Here is a 20,740-nt window from a genome sequence, read left to right as displayed (position 1 = left end):
GGGTGTTAAACAATGTAAATGTAAAAGAAGCAAGTTCATTTGATAACAAATCTGACTAGAAATTATTTCACACTGTCTTCACATTTCTTTTAAGTAGGCAAACATCTATTAAAAGTAGGGAAATATTTACCATTCTCTTCTAAAAATGTTCCTTCTACGCGGCAGGATTTCTGATACAATTGTGGGAGGAAAAGGAAGTACAGTATTGTAAGGCACGTAATCAATCTAAAAAAGGTGGCAGATCCTGACCAGGATCCTTGAGTGCTCAATTTCAGAAAAATCAAGTCCTCTAAAACATTCTGACAGACAAGTAAATGGTTTTCCACTGTAGTAAGGAGAAAATTCGGACAAATTTGACGGCTGCTTATGTATTTATTTAAAATCATGGTTTTATTGCACTATAAATGTGTAAAGGTTTTTTCTTATAACTTTGTTGTTTGCAGTCACAATATGTGCATATTGGTTTCTATTCAAAATCTTTTAATAACTTGACTGATAATTACGCTGGGATAATTAAAGTTGAAAACTTGGAAGTCAAATTATGTGGGTGGCTTTTTGTATTACCAATTAAAAGATAAGAAACCTAACATTTAAATAGAGTTAACTAATTATGGAATATGTCAACAGTGCCCAGTTTGAAGTCATTGGCAATATACTTATGTAAGTGGTTATTATCTTTCTCCAGTTTCTCTTCTACCATTCTTCTGCTATAAAATAAAATAGTACCCTGTCCCAAAGTATATGAACAGATTTCTAAAATGGATTTCCCCCTCATTTTCTTCTTAGAAGAAAAGATTTATTCCAGAAAGTTTTCCAATAATGTTTGGGGAGAAGGATACCTAGAAATGGACTCTCCATTGAATCTGTCTGTTGCATGTGAAGCATTACATTGGCAGGCAGATTTTTCCCAAACTAAAAGAGGTCATATGGCATGCATATATCTGGAGCCCTTTTTATAGTTACAAATTTTATCAGTGTTCTAGAGCTGGGAGGAAAGCTATTCAGATTATTGAAGGTAAATATAAGCTTTTCTTCAGACTTTCACTCAAAATAAAAACTCTATAGGTGCAGCTATTCAGATTATTGAAGGTAAATATAAGCTTGTCTTCAGACTTTCACTCAAAATAAAAACTCTATAGGTGCATTTAAGCATACTGTTAACATATGTGGGAGTTGCTTCTCCATTGTTGCAACTCCACGGATTAAGTCCATGGCTCTTTTCCAACATGATTATTGCTTAGCTGCAGTATGATTGCAGAATGTCATATATATGATTAGGTTCTTCTGAAACATGAGCCATGAAAGATAGACTAGAAACTAGCCTTCAAAAATGTGATAGTAATAACAGAAATGACTGTGTAGAAAATACTTCCTAATCTATTAGCTGATACAATAGAGATGCAAATAATGAACAAATAATCCAGTATGCTTACAACCTATCTTTTAAAAAGCATAGAACTTCTGAGATGTTAACATTAGTAATCATTGCATTTAGAGCTTCAGTTGTTAAATATGATAAAAATAGAATTTCCAGAGAATAAAATGGTTAATGGTTTATATAGTCCAGATGGATGTGGGCAGCAGACCAGAAGGAATCTTCCCAGAGTAATAAACTCTTGCTTTGCAATTTGAATATAAGGAGCGTGGTGTCAGAATTGCTTGACTCTATTTGGTCAAGTTTATATTTTCTAGACTTCACAGTTTTGAACTGCTGTGTGCCAGTAAGTGGCGAAGAGTCTGAAAAACTGTTTTCTTTACTGTTTGGAATTAGAGTGAAAAAGCCATTTGTTTGTGTGGCTTACAAAATACATCTTTGTTGTGGTTTCCCTCTGCTACATTAGTTATGATACATTTTCTACAAAGCTTTCCTAAACATATAAGGTTTTCTATAAACATGTTCTACTTATGTTTTTACTTATGTTAATCAAACTAAGCAGGTTGACACTTAGTTCAGTTGTCTTGGTTAATCAGACAAGTGTTTTGTTGTTTTTAGGAGCACTTAGAATACTTCTCAAGTACATCTGATTGGAACTCAAATCCCATGTTTGGAAGGCTGATGTTTCACTTAAGCTTTATTTACAGTTGAGATCATTTTAATTCATAAAGTTGACAAAGTAATGCTGTTAAAAACAGTTTATTCTCTTTTCCTACAGCAGAGAAATTCCAGGTAGTGCAACTTTAATGGAGAACTAAATTTGAGACGGCAACTGTTTGATTTGTTGTAACAAAAACTGTTGTGGCAGCTTTAAAATCTTAACAAATTGTTTAGTACCAATGATACTCACTTATTGCCAGTAACACAATTATTATGTTTGTACTGTTTGCATTTCATTTTCTTCTAGTCTTGGAGCTTATAGTTCCTTTGATTGTACTACTTTCTGTTCTGTTCCTATTTTGAAAGAAGTATCATACAATGTACATAAATATTGTGGCTTTCAAATAGTAGCACATTTCTTCCAGTGATGCTAATAATTGGAAATAATCAAATTATTTTCTGTGATCTCTTTTCTTAGGCACTATGAGAAAGTAGCCAGTACTAAGTGGCAACTACTAGACTTCACTAAATAAAATTCTACCACATCATAATTTATATTAAAATTTTAGACCTTTAAGTTTTGTATGTGCTCTTGCTGATTTTGGCAATCTTGAGAAATTAGAGAAAAATGTAAATCTCATTCCGTATTCATATACCCAATATCAGTGTTTCCTTGTTCTTTCCTAGCTGTATGATCATATATGGCAAAAGCTGGCAAAAGCAAATGCTTAGCAAGCCTCTTCAGTTCCTCTTAAATATAATTATATGGAAGTCATGAGACGTTATTGCACATTGGATCTGTTTCCCAGTAAAGCAGTTTAAGCCCATTCAATGAGATTTTTCAAAAATGAAAACTAGATTTTTCAAAATTACCTTTTTAAAAAGGAGGACATATATTTTGTTAGTTTTGTTTATTTATAAAATAGATAAAACTAGGCAACACAGTATTTTATAATATTCTGATGAAAGGATTACTGTATTCAAAAAAGTTAGGAACTTTATAAAGAGTGGATAATAGTAAGCATTGCCAATGTATATTATCAGGAAAAGTCATCAATTTACAAGTAACATCAAGAGTGGTTTGAAAATTGTATATTAGAAGAAAATACCAAAAGAATTTTTGCCTATTTATGAAGAGCTCCATACAGTACAATAATACTATTGAATATTCATAGAAACACCATCTTCCTTACAGTTGTTTCTTTAAAAAGAGAGTATTGAGAAATTATGTGGTTTTCTAAATGGATTGACTTTTCTTTAACAGTTAAATGATTAGAGCCTGTGATAAAGGAATGACATCTTGTCCGTTGTTCCCTGGGCACAATAAATAGAATTTGAGATTTTGAGATTTGAGATTTTATTAAATTTATACCCCGCCCTTCTCCCGGAGGACTCAGGGCGGCTTACAGCCAGTTTAAAACAGTGATACAATACAAAATTTAAAAAGATTAAAAATAACTATTTAAATTTGGCCGCTTCTACTAAAATACAGAATACAGTTGTTTATGCAGTAGCTGCAATCCATAGTCTCACTAGAATTTACAGGAATATTAAAAGGATCCCCAGATTGCTGCCCATTTCTACAAGTGTGAATATTACATTACAAGTGTAATTGTTTACTAATATGACATGCTTTGTAGTTTGTTTCAGTAGGGCTAGTTAAAAAATGAAAAATAGTATAAACAAATGCGTACAAATTAAAAACTGAAAAATTATATACTCTACATAGAAACTGAAAATAGGCTGCTGATAAGGAGGTCAATTCATGGAGGAATTAGAAAAAGAAGAAAGATGTTTCCAGAGGCATTGTCACACTGGAATGGAAAATGAGCACACTGAGGTTAAGAATTTAATAGGAAAAGGCAGCAGATTCCTCTTTTATGCTTTGATTATAACTTACATTAGCTTTGGTAGTAATGATAATGGTAGGTAATGTTGTCCAAAACCTCTACAGAGCAGAAAACAGCAAAAAAAAAAAAAAGTCCATGGAATATACTGGATTTACTTATCAACTGAATTGTTCCCTTAACAACCATTGTAAAATTGTCAGGTCACATGATGATCCATGTAATAACTGTTCCAACTTACAGCAAAAATTCTGCACTCAATTGTGATTATAAACCAAGGACTATCTGTATTTTTTAAATATACAAGGAAGCAACAAAATTGCTATCTGAATAGCAACCAAGTATGAGAAAACCTATTCAACAAAATAGAATGTAATGTCCTTAAAGACATACATATATTTCATGTTATATATCAAGAGTCAGGCGAGGAAGAGCATTGGACATATATCTACAGTTAGGTGAGGGAAGGATGCTGGGAAATATTAAGACTGTGGCATGTGGGAGGTTGAGAGTTAAAATTACCAGTAAGAAAAGGCCATTCACAATAAGGGTTTTTTTTGCGAGTGGCATGTACTTTTGTACTGGTTAATTGATAGATGTGTATAGTAAGATAAGAAAGATTGGATTTAATAAGCAAGAATGTTAATTCTTAACACAAGCTTTTTAGTTCAACCATTTTCCAGTAAAATTTGTTTTTCAGTAAAGATATGACTAAGGCCTAAAATTAATCCTTCACTTTCCATGCACAAACTAGTAAAATTGGTAATTATCTTTAAACTGTTCTTTGACTCCACCTGCTGGTTAATGTTCATAATACTGGAAATACATGTGATGCCAAATCAATGGATTTTAAATTAGTAAAGAAACAAAGGCATATTTTTTCCAGATTTGAAAGAAATGTGATTACTGTTGGTGATGCTTCACCAACCACTGTAAATATTGTGTTTAACTTGGTAATTCCTGCTGAAACAAAACATACACAGATTTTCAACTTGTCTGTTTTTGGATTTATTTTTTTAATGTCACATTGAATACACATTGAATAAAATTGCATCTCCCTCCCTTTCCCCCCACTTTAGGGCCTAATCATTATCAGAGAAACATTTTAATTGAGATAATATTTACTATCAGGAAAAGCTGGAATAGGTTAGTTATGTTTCAGTTAGAAAGATTTAAAAGGAACACCTTTTTTTGTAACTGCTGAATTCTTGCCAAGGATGATAATTCTGTACCATTCTGCTCTCTTAAATCTTTATTTAATGCTATTTACAGATATGCTGCCTCTTGTGAAAGAACCCAGATGTCTGCATTGCAGCTGCTTATAAGCCCTTTGCACTGTAGCTTGCTTAAAATTTTGTGTTTCGTTGAATGACCATGAAATCAGTTTGAAGGCTAAAATCTGAGGAATTATAAAATGTTAATGGAATGAAAAATGTGTTTCTGTTATATTTAATAGTAGAGTTTATAGATTCAGAGCTGTTGCGTTGTAATACTTTCAGTTGGAGGATTGGGGTACTTTGTGTCAGTATAGCTACAGTACTTATTTTAAATATATTTCAAAAGAAAGGCTGTAACATATTGTAATTGATTATTAAAATTGCTAAGTCCTACTCCAAAATTTATTGCAATAATTGTATCCTTGCACACATATACAGACATAACACACAATTCATAGAAGAATGCTTAAAAGCTCTGTTGACTAAATATGAAGGTCTTACATTGCTTAAATTGACTTAATATTTTTAGCACAACAGAAGGGGAATTACCTAGAGACAAAATTTTGCCAGACTAAAGCACATTCTGCATAACTATCTGATAAATGCTGAGAAGAAATTAGGGAGGATCCCTTCCATTCTGCTTCCTGCATAGCAACAACTCAAAGTTGATGTTTCTGTTTCCTCTCCCGTAATTCAGCACCAAATTCCACCACATTTAGATTACCACTCAAAAGCAAATCCCTTTGTGATTTTAGTAAGATTTATATAGTTCCCCTTCAATTTGGTATTTTGACAGTTTTAATCCTAATAGATTTGGATCCTACCAGGATAGAGAAAGTCTGGCAAAAAGAAAGGGGGCATACACATTTAATAAATTATTTTCATTAAGTAGGAGATTATTTCTTGTAATTTACCAGCCTTGTGAAAGTAACTCCTCTGTATTCAGAATTGTAGAAGTGTCATTGACAAGTTTCAGGCTGAGCATTTCCCAAGCCCAGATGAGATACACATTGAGGAAGCAAAGGACTGTAATATGTGGCTGAATACAAAATTCTTTGCCACTGTAGTTAGCATAGATCTTTCACTCATCATTGGCACTAACTGAATATTATATAAGGTTCCTGATAGGTGACAAATAGATAAATAGCACAATTTGTCTGCCCTAATTACTTTTTGTTCTAGGTGATAATTTTGCCATTATTGCACTGAGCTATACATTCAGGATTTCTAAGTAAACAAGTTTGCATTTGTATTTCATTTTATTAATAGTCAAAGTTTGCCCCTTTGACTGCATGATCCTGCTGTAACCATCTCAAAGGTTATTTCTGAGAATGGAAATCTGATAATTCTTGGAAACTAGCAGTCTACTCCAACTGTTGCTGGAGTGGAAATACCCCTGCATTGACCAGCTGCAAAAGATATAGCAATGAACACCACCTTCTGTCCCTTTGTGTAAAAAGCTTAGGATGCTCAGAGATTTGTTCTTGCAGTACAGGACTGCATTACAAGATAGTCTTCGGGGATTTAGTGAAAGAGAGATTTCAGTTCTGATTTCAAATCGGAAAGTTCCATATTCAACTCTAGTTAAGGCTTCCTCCTTCAATGTTGTTTAATAAAGAACGTCTGTTTAAAATAATTATTCTCTTTTTATGTTCTTAGCAATAATGTGGATTTATGCAAACTTAGTCATGGATTTTTTCTTTAAAACATTAATGGAAAAATTCCATTTTAAAAAAGAAAGCCTATGCTAATTTTCATAAGGATGCTGTGATGTTGATGCTATCAATATTTCCTTACATACTGAATAATGCTAACGTTTGGGTTTTTCTCTACTGTTTACTTTCTGGTGCCCTGATTCTTTCTCACTCTGAAATATCAACCTATCAAAGTCAAAATCATATAGGGATGATTATATGAAATTATAAAAATGTCATTAACAATGGGGTTTTTTCTTTTTTAATAAACGGAAAAAGGGTATATGATTTTTTTAATCTTAATACACACTTTAGGAACAAAACTGCAAAATTGTACAGCTTATCAAATTTTACTATTATATCCATTATTATTATTATTATTATTATTATTATTATTAATCATCGCACAGTCAGCCAGATGTTCAGATTTGGCATTTTTGTCTACCTATCGAGTCCTTCCCAAGGACCTGGGGTAGGCAGATGTGAATGTTTGATGGTATTACAGATATCGTTGCAGGATGGAAGCAGTTCCTAGTAAGGCTGCCTTTTGCAATTGACTAATGGCGAATTTGTCAATGCCAATGGTGTTCAAGTGGTGCTTGTCAATGCCAATGGTGTTCAAGTGTTTTGGGATTGCACCCAAGGCGCCTATTACTATTGGTACTACCCTTGTTTGCTTTTGCCACAGTCTTTCTATTTCTATTTTTAGGTCTTTGTATTTTGTTATCTTCTCCAGTTCTTTCTCGTCTGTTCTGCTGTCTCCAGGCACTGCCACGTCCACTATCCAGACTTTTTTGTCGTCGTCATCATCATCATCATCATTACTACTACTACTATTACTATTACTATTACTATTATTTGTTCATCTTAAGTTTTTGAACATATTAAGCTAGACCTGAATGTGCATTGATATAGAGATCTTGTAAATTCATGTGATGCTTCAAATTCAAAATAGCAGCATGTAATTGGCCTATATAAGCAATTTTATGAAAAGCATTATTGAGAGATTTTTTTTTTTCCTGACAGCATTTAATTTTGACTTGGCCTCTCTTTGGGCTTCAGAGTTTCGCCTGGTAGTAGGAGAAAGTGCTGAAGAATGCACATTCACTAGCACAATGGTAAATAGCAAGAGTTGTTTTGTTTTACATCAGATATTTAATCATCCAAGTAAAGGGACTGCTCAAGTGCAGTGATGCTGCATATTGTGCTTTTATTTTTTTAAAAAATTGTTAAAAAGAAATTAAGCACTGGTTTGGTTTTTTTGCAGTTTCTTTTTTTGCTACAGTTTTTTTGTAGTGACAGTAATAACCTCTTTAAACTGAATAATTTTAACTGCTAGGCATCTTTAGCTTGTTCTAATTACGCACTATGAAAAAGAGAGTTCGTGTAACACGTTTCCTGTTTATAATACATTGGCAATTCTTTGGTGATTCACTCTTCAGAGCTCACACAAAATGCATCTTTAAATTAGTACATTATTGATGGAACTTCTAACTTACACTGCATTATTGACAGATCTGCTAAATTATACACACTATAAGATGGATCTGTTAACCCTTGATAGCTTTTAAAATAAGTGTTGTGAGATATTGCAGAACAATTTGAATGAGGAAGGGAAAGCATGAAACACAGCAGACTGGAAGAGATCCTGATAACTGCAGGTGTGTCTCGGCTCCTTAAAAGCATGGTGCTAATGACTGGCTAGAATAGCCCTGTTCATTGGACTGTTCTAGATAGCCTAGACATCAGTTTTGGCTGCTATTTAATCAACATGTCTGTCATCTGAGACCTTCCTTCACTGCTTTCTAATAAGGCATGCTTTACTATCTTCCTGAGATTTAACTAGTCATTTAGCTCATGAATGAAGGCGAACATACGTGTCCCAGGATAAAGTTGCAGGATTCAATCTGGATCAGTCACCGGGACCAGAGGTTTTGGATGGGCTCCAGCACGTGTCTGAAACCTCGGAAGACAAAACCTCTGGTTCCAGTGACTAACCCAGACTGGATCCTGCAGCCATTTCTCTCTTGTTTGTGACAAACAAGAATTCCTGTTCTGCAGTGTGTGTTTTTTTAATATAGTTAATATAGTTAAGGTTTTGCAGAAGTTATGCTCTCTTTTGTTTCACCAATATAAAATGTTACAATGGCGAATTAGGTGTGGTTGGAGGCAGGATAATACTTTTTTTGTGATTGACCAAATTAAATCTCTTTTAGAAATAATTCATAAAAGTTCCAATTCCACATCAAACTTCCCTGTGTAAATTTTCTATGCCTGAAGGCAGAAAATTCTTATATTGAATGAAACTACACATCTCTATTTACTATTCTTATTGAAACATAATACTTGAAATTTCAAATTGAGGTACTTTAACATTAATACATACATAATGTTGAAAGCACCATTAAAATAAAAACCACTATCAACAGATCTTTATTCAGATTGCATTACTAACTTGAAAAGGGGAAGATTGATATAGGTTGGTGTAGTTTTTTTTAACTCCAGATGTTTCCTCTAAAACACATGTAGAGTCAGTTTATTGAAGAAAAGGGCAAAATGTCTCTTTTTTTAAGCTTATGTAACATATCTTACATGTACCATTTTTGTTGAAAGAATCTGTATATATATTTTTTTTAAAAATCAAGCATGACGTTCTCTGTTTCCTAAATCTCAGTGGCTAAAATACCTTAACACAAAATTATTAAAAGATTATTGCTTTTGTTTTCATCTATTTCATAGAAATTTGCAGTTTTTGTCTGAGAATGTAGCATAAAATAGGTCTTCAAAAATAGCCTTGGATTGCTGTTGGACCTAAAAAAAAGCTTAACACACATTTGTTTTTCTAATGATTTCTGCATATTTGCTCCAAGATCATCTTTGTGGCTCCCCTCAAATATATTGGTAAAAGACCATAATTACGTGTAGCATGACATTTCAAATTCTCCTTCTCTCATGCATCTCTCATAGGGGATCTTCTGCTAGAATAGGGCAAAGTAAGGGAAAGTCCCATTGCATGAGCAGATACATGGTGCAGCAAGCATTTTTGAGATATTCTGCTTACTGATCACCTACTGTTTTTTTCTCAAAGTCACTAAAGTGAATGACTGTTAGTGCTATGGTATCCATTTTATGTGCCATATACTCTAACTAGATCTTACATCGGTGGTGCATATCCTTCTACCTGTTGCTGTGGTCAGTTCTCCAAAGCCTTGTGAGTTGGCCTCCTGGTTTTCCTGCCTGCAACCTGTCTGTCTGCATTTCCATTTGTGCTGTTATTAAAGAAAATAGTTCTAAAATCTCTCTTGAAATGTTCTTCTCTGCTCAGCCCTATGTTGGACTTTTCTAAAACAATCTTTAAAACATTCTTTCTTGGTCATTCCTGTAGCCCATGACCTACCTTCCTTCTTCCTGTCTTTTTCATTTGGAAATTGAAACATCCAGTGACAAAAGGTCTTAGAGAATTGATGGAAATGTTCTGACAGGTTTAATCCTGTCTGATTTTGGAAAGTGGAAACTAAATTCCTTGATATTTATGAGTTGCCGCAGTGCTGTTGAGTACAGATAGTCCTCATCTTATGCCTGTAACTAAGTCATATAGCATTGTGGTTGTAAGTCATTGCGATCGAAAAACTAGATTCAAAGTTATAATAATTTTTATGAGGGTCATTAAAAGAAAACACAATTGCTAAGCAAATCCATTTTCCTGGTGGATGGTTTTTTTCTGGAAACCAGAAAAAACTGCAAACTGCCAAAAAAAAGTCACAAATTGTAGTCACGTGACTGTGGGATGTTGCAGATGGCCATAATGGTAAACCATGTGTCAAGTGCCCAAAATGTGATCACGTGACCATGGGGGCTGTATGGCTGTCATTAAAAAGGGTTGTAAGTAGATTTGAGGTAGTCTGTTGTAACTTCAAATGATTGTTAAATGAACAGTTGTAAGTAAAGGGCTACCTGTATAAGGAGTTTCTGGGTGTAACAATGAGAAATCCAATTCATTTTATATGCTATAGATTTTGTAATAGAGAGAGAAACTAGACAGTTTGTGGCCACAGAGCAGCATGTAGCCTCCAGGTTCCCCTTTTTTGGCCATGACTGTTGAAAACTGACAATGGTTTCCCACAGTTCTGAGGTGGGAAATACATAGGAACTATGTTATAAGCTCTAAATAAGTACATCATACTTAAAAGCAACACAGTTGATAGGTTATTTGTCAGCAAGTTGTGGGCAATTCTTAGCAATCATCTAGATAGATTTTCTTTATGATACTCTGTCCCTAACTTGGTCTTTCAGGTATGACCCCCAGAAGATTGTCTCTTGCTGAAACAAAGTATACTTTTAATGCTGGTATAATAATACAGTTTTTTAAATCTATGTGCATTTCCTTGGATGCTTCAGAATACTCAGGAATGTATACAAACTCTTTCCAAATATATATACCTGAATATACCTGCATTTTTTTCTGGGCTCCTCTCCCCACTTTGGCAGCTCCTTTTGGCTGCCTCTCTATACAAGTACATGCACATATCATTTGACTTCATCCGGGAACAACTTCTGATAACCATTTTTGCAGTAAATATAGTTTATAAAGTCCACCAACATATAACCAAAGCTAAGAATAGTGTTGATTCCTGGAGATTGCCTGGACAAGCAAGTAGTTTGCCATTGCCCTCTTCCTAGGGCTTAGAAAGAAAGAGAGACTGACCCAAGTTTATCCAGCTGCCTTTGTACCTAAAGTGGACTAAAACTCAGTTTCCCAAGTTTCTAGCCTGATGTCTTAACTTAATCAAATTGGCTGTTTGTAATCTTTTAACAATGTGGATTTTAGTTCAGAACAAAAAAATAATGTGAATATAAAGATATAAAAAGATGTTTGGAAATACACCAAAAGGAGCCAAAATGTCCCTCCATACATTTAAACTTTATGCAAGATGTGAAGTGCCTGTGAATCTGGTGCGCATTTTTAATTTACTGTTGTCAGTAAATTTATTTATTTATTTGATCTTTCTGCTCTTCTGTATCCTGAGAGTATCTTTTCAAAATTAGATAGTGTGTCTATGTCTTAGAATTGCCCAAATTCAAATTTCTAAAAATGTTTTGCCAATTTCTTTAAATTTTAACTTCATTTATTTTTTAAAATAAAACTTATTGCTTTTCATAATAGCATACAACATATATAGTAATCAAAATAGAATTTTACTTAACTTCATTTATAAATACGGTCTCCATTTATTTCTTTGGGACATCACTATATGTAATGCTTTCATTTGCATACCTATTTTTGTTCCTTTTTTCTTTGCCTTTTAAAACTGACATTTTAAAAAATAGGGAGGGGAAAGTAGGAGCGGTGAACAAGAGGTGGATGGAACATAATAATAACTATAATTTTTGAATGTCAAGGAATTGTGAATGTACACTTATATAAAGGCAATTACTGCAGGAACCCATTTGTACTCAGCAGAGCAAGTTCTGGCAGATTATAGGAAGGTACATGTATGTGTGCTTCGTTATTTGATTGTCTTAGGAAAGTGTTATTTGAGTTGGCAGATCAACATATTAAAGCTTATCTGCTGATAATATTACAACTTGCTAGGGAATGTGAAAAACCGGAACATTGTCTGTTTAGAGATCTTTAAATCTTACAGGGTAAAGTGAGTAAAGTAAAGCAGAAGTAAATTGTACATTTTTTTGAATCAGAATCATTAAGAATATCTCTACTGATTGATTTATTACATTTCTAACTTCTAGAAAGATTGGATGGTTCTAAATGTCTGAGCAGGCTTTTTTTTTCTTTTAAACATAGTCAGATAATCTTGGATAAGCATAGTATAGTTTCCAGTAGAGGTGTTTATACTTATTTCAAAATGAGAAGAAAGTAAAAAGGGTTTTCTCTGAATTTCTTGTCCACCCATTATCCAGTTACAAGGGTATATTGTCTGTTGTCTGATCATTATCTTGTCAATGTCTCTTTGCCCAGGGTCTTTCCCACATACCATTATAGGTAATGACTGGCAGACCAAAAGGAATTCTAGGTAGTGTCTGCTATTGAAGGCTCATTCTTGATTCCGGAGACCCAGGTCCAAACTTGTTTGAAGATGTCATACAGTTTGGCTTTTTAACAATAGTATTTGTGTTCATAGTATTTTATATACACATACACACACAGTTGCCCTGGGAAGCTCACCATATTTATTTATTCTTACTTTGGTTCCTCCAAAATGCATATTACATCTTCATGTTATTATTTTTCTTTTTGGATTTTTGATAAAAGAAAGCTGATAGAAAAAGTGTCATAACTTTTGCGAATGAAAACGCTACTTTATACGCAGTTTATAGAATACCAGCACATAACAGATATTTTCACTCATAGTCATGTTGGAAAAAAAGAGGTTCCAGTTGGAGCCAATAAAAAACATCTGTTGCCTTATTTATAGCTCCCATTTCCAAGAAGTAAATTCTTTAGCACATGAAAAACTGGATGACAGCTCATAATTCATAAAGTTACCACAGCCTAATCTGATAGTACATCATGTACAAAACTCTTCCCTATCATACAGACAATATCACTTCCTTTTAACACGAGATACTGTGCTGCATATTAAATTGATACCCTACATATTTTGGAGCATTCATAATAATTAAAGATAATACAGGGCCATCATACTGTACGGTAACCAAAAGGTGATTCAAAATCAGGAACTCGCTATTGGAAGATGCACTTTATTAGCATATCACCACTGTGTTTGTCAGTAACCAAATTTTCTTTCATTCCCAAATCTGTTTTGCTTTATATTACATTGATTCTAATTTAAAATGTTTGCTAAGTCAGACACTTCACACACCCTGATAATTGGCTCTGAAAAAGGACATTTTCAAACAAAAGCATACCTAATATATGTACAAATATGGAATGTCCTTTATAAAATGGAGTCAATCCAAAAAATAAAGTATCCTTCAAATCAAGACTGAGTTCAGATTTTATTGGCAACAGGATGGGAAATGGTTGTATTAAAATTCTCACCCCTCTTAATTGAGCGAATTGGGTACAATCAGAGAGAATGTTAAAATACTGAATCCCTGTGATATCATTGGGTACAAATCTCATTATCTATGTTCTTGAGAAGCTTTAATTTTCTTCTGAAGCATAATCCCCTCTTTCTCCTCCTCCTTGGTCATCATCATTTCCCAGATTAGGTAAACCTGAGCATCTTTTCAGTTGTCTATTTAATTGAAAGTGGCTGGCTATAAAAGTATGGTTTGTGTTTGTGCAGTATGAACATTGACTTATAAAATTCACATATCTGAGTCACGTTTATCTATATGGCAACAATCTGTTGAGCAGATAGAAAATAATTCCTTTCACAAGAGTTCTCCTCCAACACAAAATGTTTTCCACAAGACACTAAACATAAAAGAATAATTTGGCTTTGGAGATAAATCATAATATTTGTCTCCTGTATACTTTCTGTTAAATGAATCTCTTTTTTCCATAGTGTGTCCAATTACATTGTAAGTTATAAATTTTGTTATATCCACTTTCATGCTTCCTCAAGCAGTAATGAAAGGTTTGAGGACTTGCAGTGCAATCTTCTAGCTTTAATTTTCCATGCACCTTTGCCAGGTAATAACTCTGAAGATCTCTTTTTACTGAGAACTTCTCCAAAATGTGCAGCTGTGTGCTGGTTTCATCTTGCAGTTTGTAACTATGTTGGCAGTGTTTAACTACAAGGTATGTTGTCAGCTCACACGTTGTCGTTGCTAAATGCTGTTCAGACCTGTCTCCATTGGTGAAAGGGGAGAGCTTGTAGATTGGAGGAATCCCAATCTCTTTTTAATTTGATTGGTTATTACGGTGACAAGATAAAAATAGAACTAACATTTCTGCCTTATCGTTAAACCTGGGATGAATGCTTAATGACCAGTGAAGAAGGCTCAGTAGGACACTTTCACTGGCTTGTACATTTTGGAGACAGTATGGCTTAAAATAAAACTGAAGAGTGTGCTTTTTCTGGTGGGAAAAGTAAGATGATTACTTTAAGTGAAAAATTGGTACTGGATTGTAGCAAAGGAATCTGTAAAGTTGTTCAGATTCTTAAGAGTGAACTTGGGGCTCCAAATCTCTGGGCAGTTTTACAACGCACTTCAAAACGGAAGATAGTTTTAAAGTCAGGTACTGGTTGATGATTACTTGTTACATTTTTGTTTTAGTATTAATTTGTGCATGATCATTACAGATTGCATGTTGGCATTAATATAGTATCTTGATAAAGTTTTAGTTGTAGGCTAATTTAGTTAGCTATATTCTTAAACTATTTCTTCTTATGGTTTGGTTTGATTTACATATAGTCCTCAATTTATGACCATAATGGAGCCTACCCATTAAAGTCATAAGTCGTGATGGCCATATAATGGATCATCTCACATGACTGATCAAATTTTATGACCTTTTTTGCAGTAATTGTTAAGCAAATCCATTGTTCACTAAAAGCCAGTTTTGCTCGAAACCGGAAACAAATGCTGTTTTTCAGCAAAAATTACATAAAACATGGTCACATGGCCATGGGACACTGCAGGCAGCTATAAATGTGGGCCAGTTGCCGAGGGCCCGAAATGCAGTCACACGTCCTGGGGGGCAGCCATTGGAACTTCAGAACCTGGTCTTAAGTACCCCTAAGGAGGTCTCATTACTTCGGTCATTAAGCAACCTGTACTTCTTGGTTTAGCTTAGTTCTAATTATAATATTTCGATAAATATATAATTCTCTGCTCTATTGTTTCTCATCCATATTCAAAGCTTGTTTTGACATTGATAGATGGATTACTAAGCTTTATTCCAATCTGTTACCATACCACGCTAAATCTAGCCTTTTTTGTAAATCATGTAAAATGTTATTTTGTTATAAGAATGTTTAATTTGGAACACAAATGTTTCCTGATTTTTTTTTCTTAATCTAAATGACCACAACAAATTTGATTTCACCACCACCATCACCACCAAAGGTGGAAAGTTAATGTTGAAAGTCCCAATTGTAGTGTACAAATAGCCCTTGAGTTACAATCACAATTGAGCCCAACATTTCTGTTGCTAAGCAAGACTGTTGTTAAGTGAGTTTTGCCCCTTTTTACGACCTTTTTTACCACAATTGTTAAGCAAATCACCGGAGTTGTTAATTGAATCATGCAGTCATTAAACAAATCTGACTTCCCCCATTGATTTTGCTTCTTGGGAACTAGCTGAAAGTTACAAAGGGTGACCACACGACCCCGGGACAGTGCAACCATCATAAATATATGCCAGTTGCCAAGTGCCTGAATTTTTGATCAAATGACTATGAGGATGCTGCATTGGTTGTTAAGAGTGAAAAACAGTCATAAACCACTTTTTTCAGTGCCTTTATAACTTTGAATGGTCACCAAATGAATGATTGTTAGTCGAGGACTACTTGTAATGGGATAGGAGGTTTATTCAAAAGCTTTGCACCTGGAAGAGGTTCATTAAAAAAAATTAAAGTGTGTTAAAATGTCCTTTTGTGGTAACATAATAATTTGTTCATCATGATTTAATTATATGTTTAATTACTATGAGTAGAATCTAGTGGGATATTTGTTCATTGTAAGCAGTTTCTGTAAAATAAATTTGTTCCTGCCTTCTCAAAACTAATCTAACTGACCAAATTCTCGGAAATGGAAAAGTGAAGACTATATAATGAACTGCAGTGCACAGGGACAAAGAAGTCTAACCCTTTCATTTCAATCTAGTACTGATGATGTTACCTAGTTTGGGTAATGAAACGTCTGCAAGAAAACAGTGCCTTTTATTTCCATCCAGTTTCAATTAATTTTAATAAAACTTATTGGAATGTTGAACTGGATGAAATGAGGGGGGGGGAAAGCAAATGCATTTTTCTCATTGTAAGAAAATCCTAGATTAGTTGTATTTTAAATAATAATATTTCATCTAAAACATAGATTCATTTCCAGGAACATTACAAGCATCTTCTCGGAAGAAAAGATGCCTATTTCTTTTCCTTCTTAATATATTATTTTTAAAATCTTGCTCTCTGGAATCATTCCTTTGCAAGAAATTAGAAAGACTTTTAATTAAATTGTCCAGCACATTAAGGTTATCATAGTATGTGCACAATGCCCCACTGAGCATTGGATTTATATCCAAGTAAATATAAATTGGATAGCACTTGACATATTTCAGAACTCAGCTTTCTCTTTATTGTAGCATCCAAGTTGATTGCAAGAATATTTCTGAGTCTGAATCTTTTTTTTTTGCTAATGGCATGCAAAAAGATAAAAAAAGTTTCCTCCAAAGTATGCTTTATTATATATATTTAATATAGAAGGTGTGTGTATGGAGATGGAGAAAAAGGAGAGTTTTATATATACTATATTCACATTATATTATGGAGTTTCACACACACACACACACACACACACACACACACACACACACACACACGTGTTTTTGCCATCTTTCTAAATAAAGGACCTCTGGGGGAAGGTGCAAACATATCTTTCCTTAGAAATCACATTCCACAGCCTATGAGCCATACAGGTAAAGACCTTTTTGTAAGACGATTCAAGTTGCTGGCAGGGGGGCATCTTCAAGTGGTCATCTCCTGCCCTTCTAAATAGCCAAGCAAGTTGGTTGCTTCATCATATTGATACATATGTTTTGTCAGTTTTTAAAAACTGAAGCACAGTATTTATCTTCTCCATTTCTTTCAAAATGTTTGTTTCCCATTTATCTAAACACATTCCTTGATGACAAGAAGTCTATTGAATGGCTATTAAAGTATTAGAACATTCTTCTAATATATGGTTTTTCCTAAACAAAGATAGGTGCTGCAAAAAATGCTAGCTTTAAAACCTCACGGCATTAATGGTTCATACAGAAATCACTAGCTAGTTTGTTGCTCTAATGAAAGAAAATTACTACTACATAAACCCCCTGAGCAGGGGTTTGGACTAGGTCTAAGGTCCCTTCTATCGTTGTTGTTGTTGTTGTTGTTGTTGTTGTTGTTAATAATAATAATAATATTTGTAAGCCAGATATCTGACCTCATGAAAACCCTTTTTTTAAAAAAAAAAAAAAGGAAGGAAAATTATGACATGGGAATGCCCACTTCATGCTACCACTGATTTGTCTATAATTTGATTTAAATATGAACTTGGATATTGCAGCATCAAATTTTATTTTAAACAAAGTTATCATGTACAATATATGAAGCACAGAAGAAAAAAACACATGCACTTTTGCCAGTTGATAAGGGAAACTTGTTCGGTATTTTAAATTTAACTAGGTGCATTATATCTCAGGCTTTTTATAGACTGCCAAGTATAGCTAAATTTTGTTTGTTTGTTTTACAGTTTTTACACTTCCAGATCTTTGTGAGCAGTTTTCACCTCCAGAAAATGCACCACCTCTTCTTGTGAAATTAGTGGAAGCTATTGAAAGAAAAGGTATGAATAGGGTAGAATATAAATTTGAATAAATTGGTATAGTACCCTGTATGCTATTAAAATTCATATCTATCTATGTGTAACTTTTCACTGGACGAAACAATGCATTGTAGGGCAACAATTTTTGTATCATGGTACCTCAACTGTGCTAACTTACAGAATGTGTCCAAAATCCGGAATCTATGACACCTGTGGAATTAAATGCAGTTAGTGAGTTTATTAACATATTTTCCTAAAACAAGTAAGAAACAGACATAAAATTGAAGACAGTGTACTTTGCTTAATTTATATATATATAATCCTGCCTAAAGCAGGATTAGAACTCATGGTCTCTTGGTTTCTAGCCTTAACCACTCCACCAGACTGTTTCCTCTCTACCAAATTATTTCACTTTATCACTTTATTCTTACCTTGATTTAAAACTTATTTTGCTAAGTTTTTCAATTGATACTGAAGTTAAAAAAACATTCACTATTGGTGATGGTGGAAAACAGTGTAAGGGAGTTGGATGAGATTTCTTAGCATTGTGCTTGCCCACAACTTCTCTTGCGTGGGCCAAGTGTTAAATGGCAGCAACCTCAAATACTTCCTTTGATAAGAAAATAGTACTTGTGCTACTTTCAACACACACAATGCTAGTTACATCAGCATAGTAAAATTGTACCTTAAAGAAATCTTGCTTGGCTTTGTTTTACATTGAACAAGGTATTCACTCCCAACTTGCCCTAGGTTTTCTCTGTCTCCAAGTGTATTATACAAAAAGGTATATGAAACAAATGCACAGATAAATTTTTTTGCAGTCAGTTGTTTCTGAAAAACAAAAGGCAAAAAATTGCCACAAGAAACTGTTTTATATTAAAACAACTCTTATAAACTAAAATTTATAAGATTTCAGCTTCTGAGATCAGGGACTCCCAGCTTTTCCAAACAAATACCCAGCCAAAGATAGAAACAATGCAAATGAATGTTCAGGTTGCATTATGTTACGCATCAATCAAAATATTACTGCAGATAGTGCAGCTGGTCCTCATTAGCGACCAAATTTAGGACCAGCAATTTGGCTGTTAAGTGCTGCAGTCATTAAATGAGACATCATGGGACAGTGAGTAGCAATTTTATTTGTGTTCTCCATCAACTCTGTTTATCAGACCCCAGCTGTGAAGCACATAATGGCAATCACGGGGCACTGGAGTGATGTGACCTTGTAAACATGATGGTTGGTTGCAAAACTGGGGGGGGGGGGGGAGTTATACCAACGTAACTTTGAGTGGTCACTAAAAGAAGCAGTTGGTAAGAGGACTACCAGTACTGCTGTAGTTACAAAATTATGAATGAAGGCTAATTGTGACAGAAAAAAAAATTATCACTGAAAGAACAATCTTTATAACTTCAAATAATGAGAATGCTGCCTAATGCAAAATTTGATTTGATGTCTTAAATCTGAGCTCCTCAGAAACTACTATAAGAAATACTTTCTGCAGTGCTCAGTTCCCTTTGCCTTACTGTATTTGATTGGATACTTGCAGTTCTATCTACTTTTTATGTATTACATTTATTCCTTATCCTTTATTCAGGAGCTCAAGGCAGCATTCTTAACTACTTCCATTTCTAGTAACTAGTCAGGATATATAGCGCTAGGAATGATTGGCTCAAAATTGGCCTTCCTGCGTGTCACAGCAATTGAGGGTCCTACATTACCTAGGTCAGGGATCCCCAATCCTTCTGGCTCCATGGACCGGCAACAGCAGCAGTGGAGGTGTGGGGAAAAGGGATAATTTCACGCTCAACTTAGCTCCCATGCGCAAATGAAGCTTTGTATGCTTACCCACCATGGACCAGGAGTTGGGGAACCCTGATATAGGAGATCTGATCCTCCTCCTTCTCTTTCATAATTATGATGCTATAAATAGTTCTTTAAAAGTTAAAATAAGCTGCAGGAGACCCTAAATTAAATCACGACCTATTACAATATAAAATACCCACCTCTCCTTTCTAACTGAACTAGAGTATTATTGTAGTGGTTAGAACCATTAAGTTCTAACTTAAGATCCTCAGCACTCCTTTTAGGAACTCATAAACTTTAAAGCAGTGGTTCTCAACCTTTTTAATGCCGCGACCCCAACCTGTCGTAAGTCGAGGACTAAACCGGTCGTAAGTCAAGGACTACCCAACCAGTCGTAAGTCGAGGACTTTCCCTGCCCGGGACCGCTGTGCATGCGTGGTTCCGCCCCCTGCACCAGCCGAGGCGTAGCTGGCAAGCGGCAGAGACGGAGCAGGCCGACCACCAGCTGGCCCAGCTCAAGGGAGGTAAGGCACCCGCCGGAAAAGGGGAAAAAAAATGGCGGATAGCCTTGCTTGGTGACCCCTGTGAAATGGTCGATCGACCCCAAATGGGGTCATGACCCATAGGTTGAGAACCGCTGCTTTAAGGGTTTGGTTTGGTGGTTGTTTTTTAGTTTTGATATTTGTTTT

General features: G+C 34.5%; 1 protein-coding gene across 4 annotated transcripts in view; it reads left to right on the top strand.

Annotated features, from left to right (window-relative positions):
• The window catches only part of PIK3R1 (phosphoinositide-3-kinase regulatory subunit 1), a 57,505-nt gene that overhangs the window by 11,510 nt on the left and 25,255 nt on the right, over positions 1-20,740 (top strand). For all 4 annotated transcript variants that reach the window (XM_015814451.1, XM_015814454.1, XM_015814455.1 and 1 more), the window contains exon 3: positions 18,176-18,268. In XM_015814451.1, coding sequence (XP_015669937.1) covers positions 18,176-18,268 — 93 coding nt within the window. The remainder of the gene's footprint in view (positions 1-18,175; positions 18,269-20,740) is intronic.

The sequence above is a fragment of the Protobothrops mucrosquamatus genome, unplaced genomic scaffold (genome assembly GCF_001527695.2).
Source record: "Protobothrops mucrosquamatus isolate PMUCROS unplaced genomic scaffold, P.Mucros_1.0 scaffold252, whole genome shotgun sequence".
Classification (NCBI taxonomy): Eukaryota; Metazoa; Chordata; class Lepidosauria; order Squamata; family Viperidae; genus Protobothrops; species Protobothrops mucrosquamatus.
This window is presented reverse-complemented; position numbering and strand designations above follow the sequence as displayed.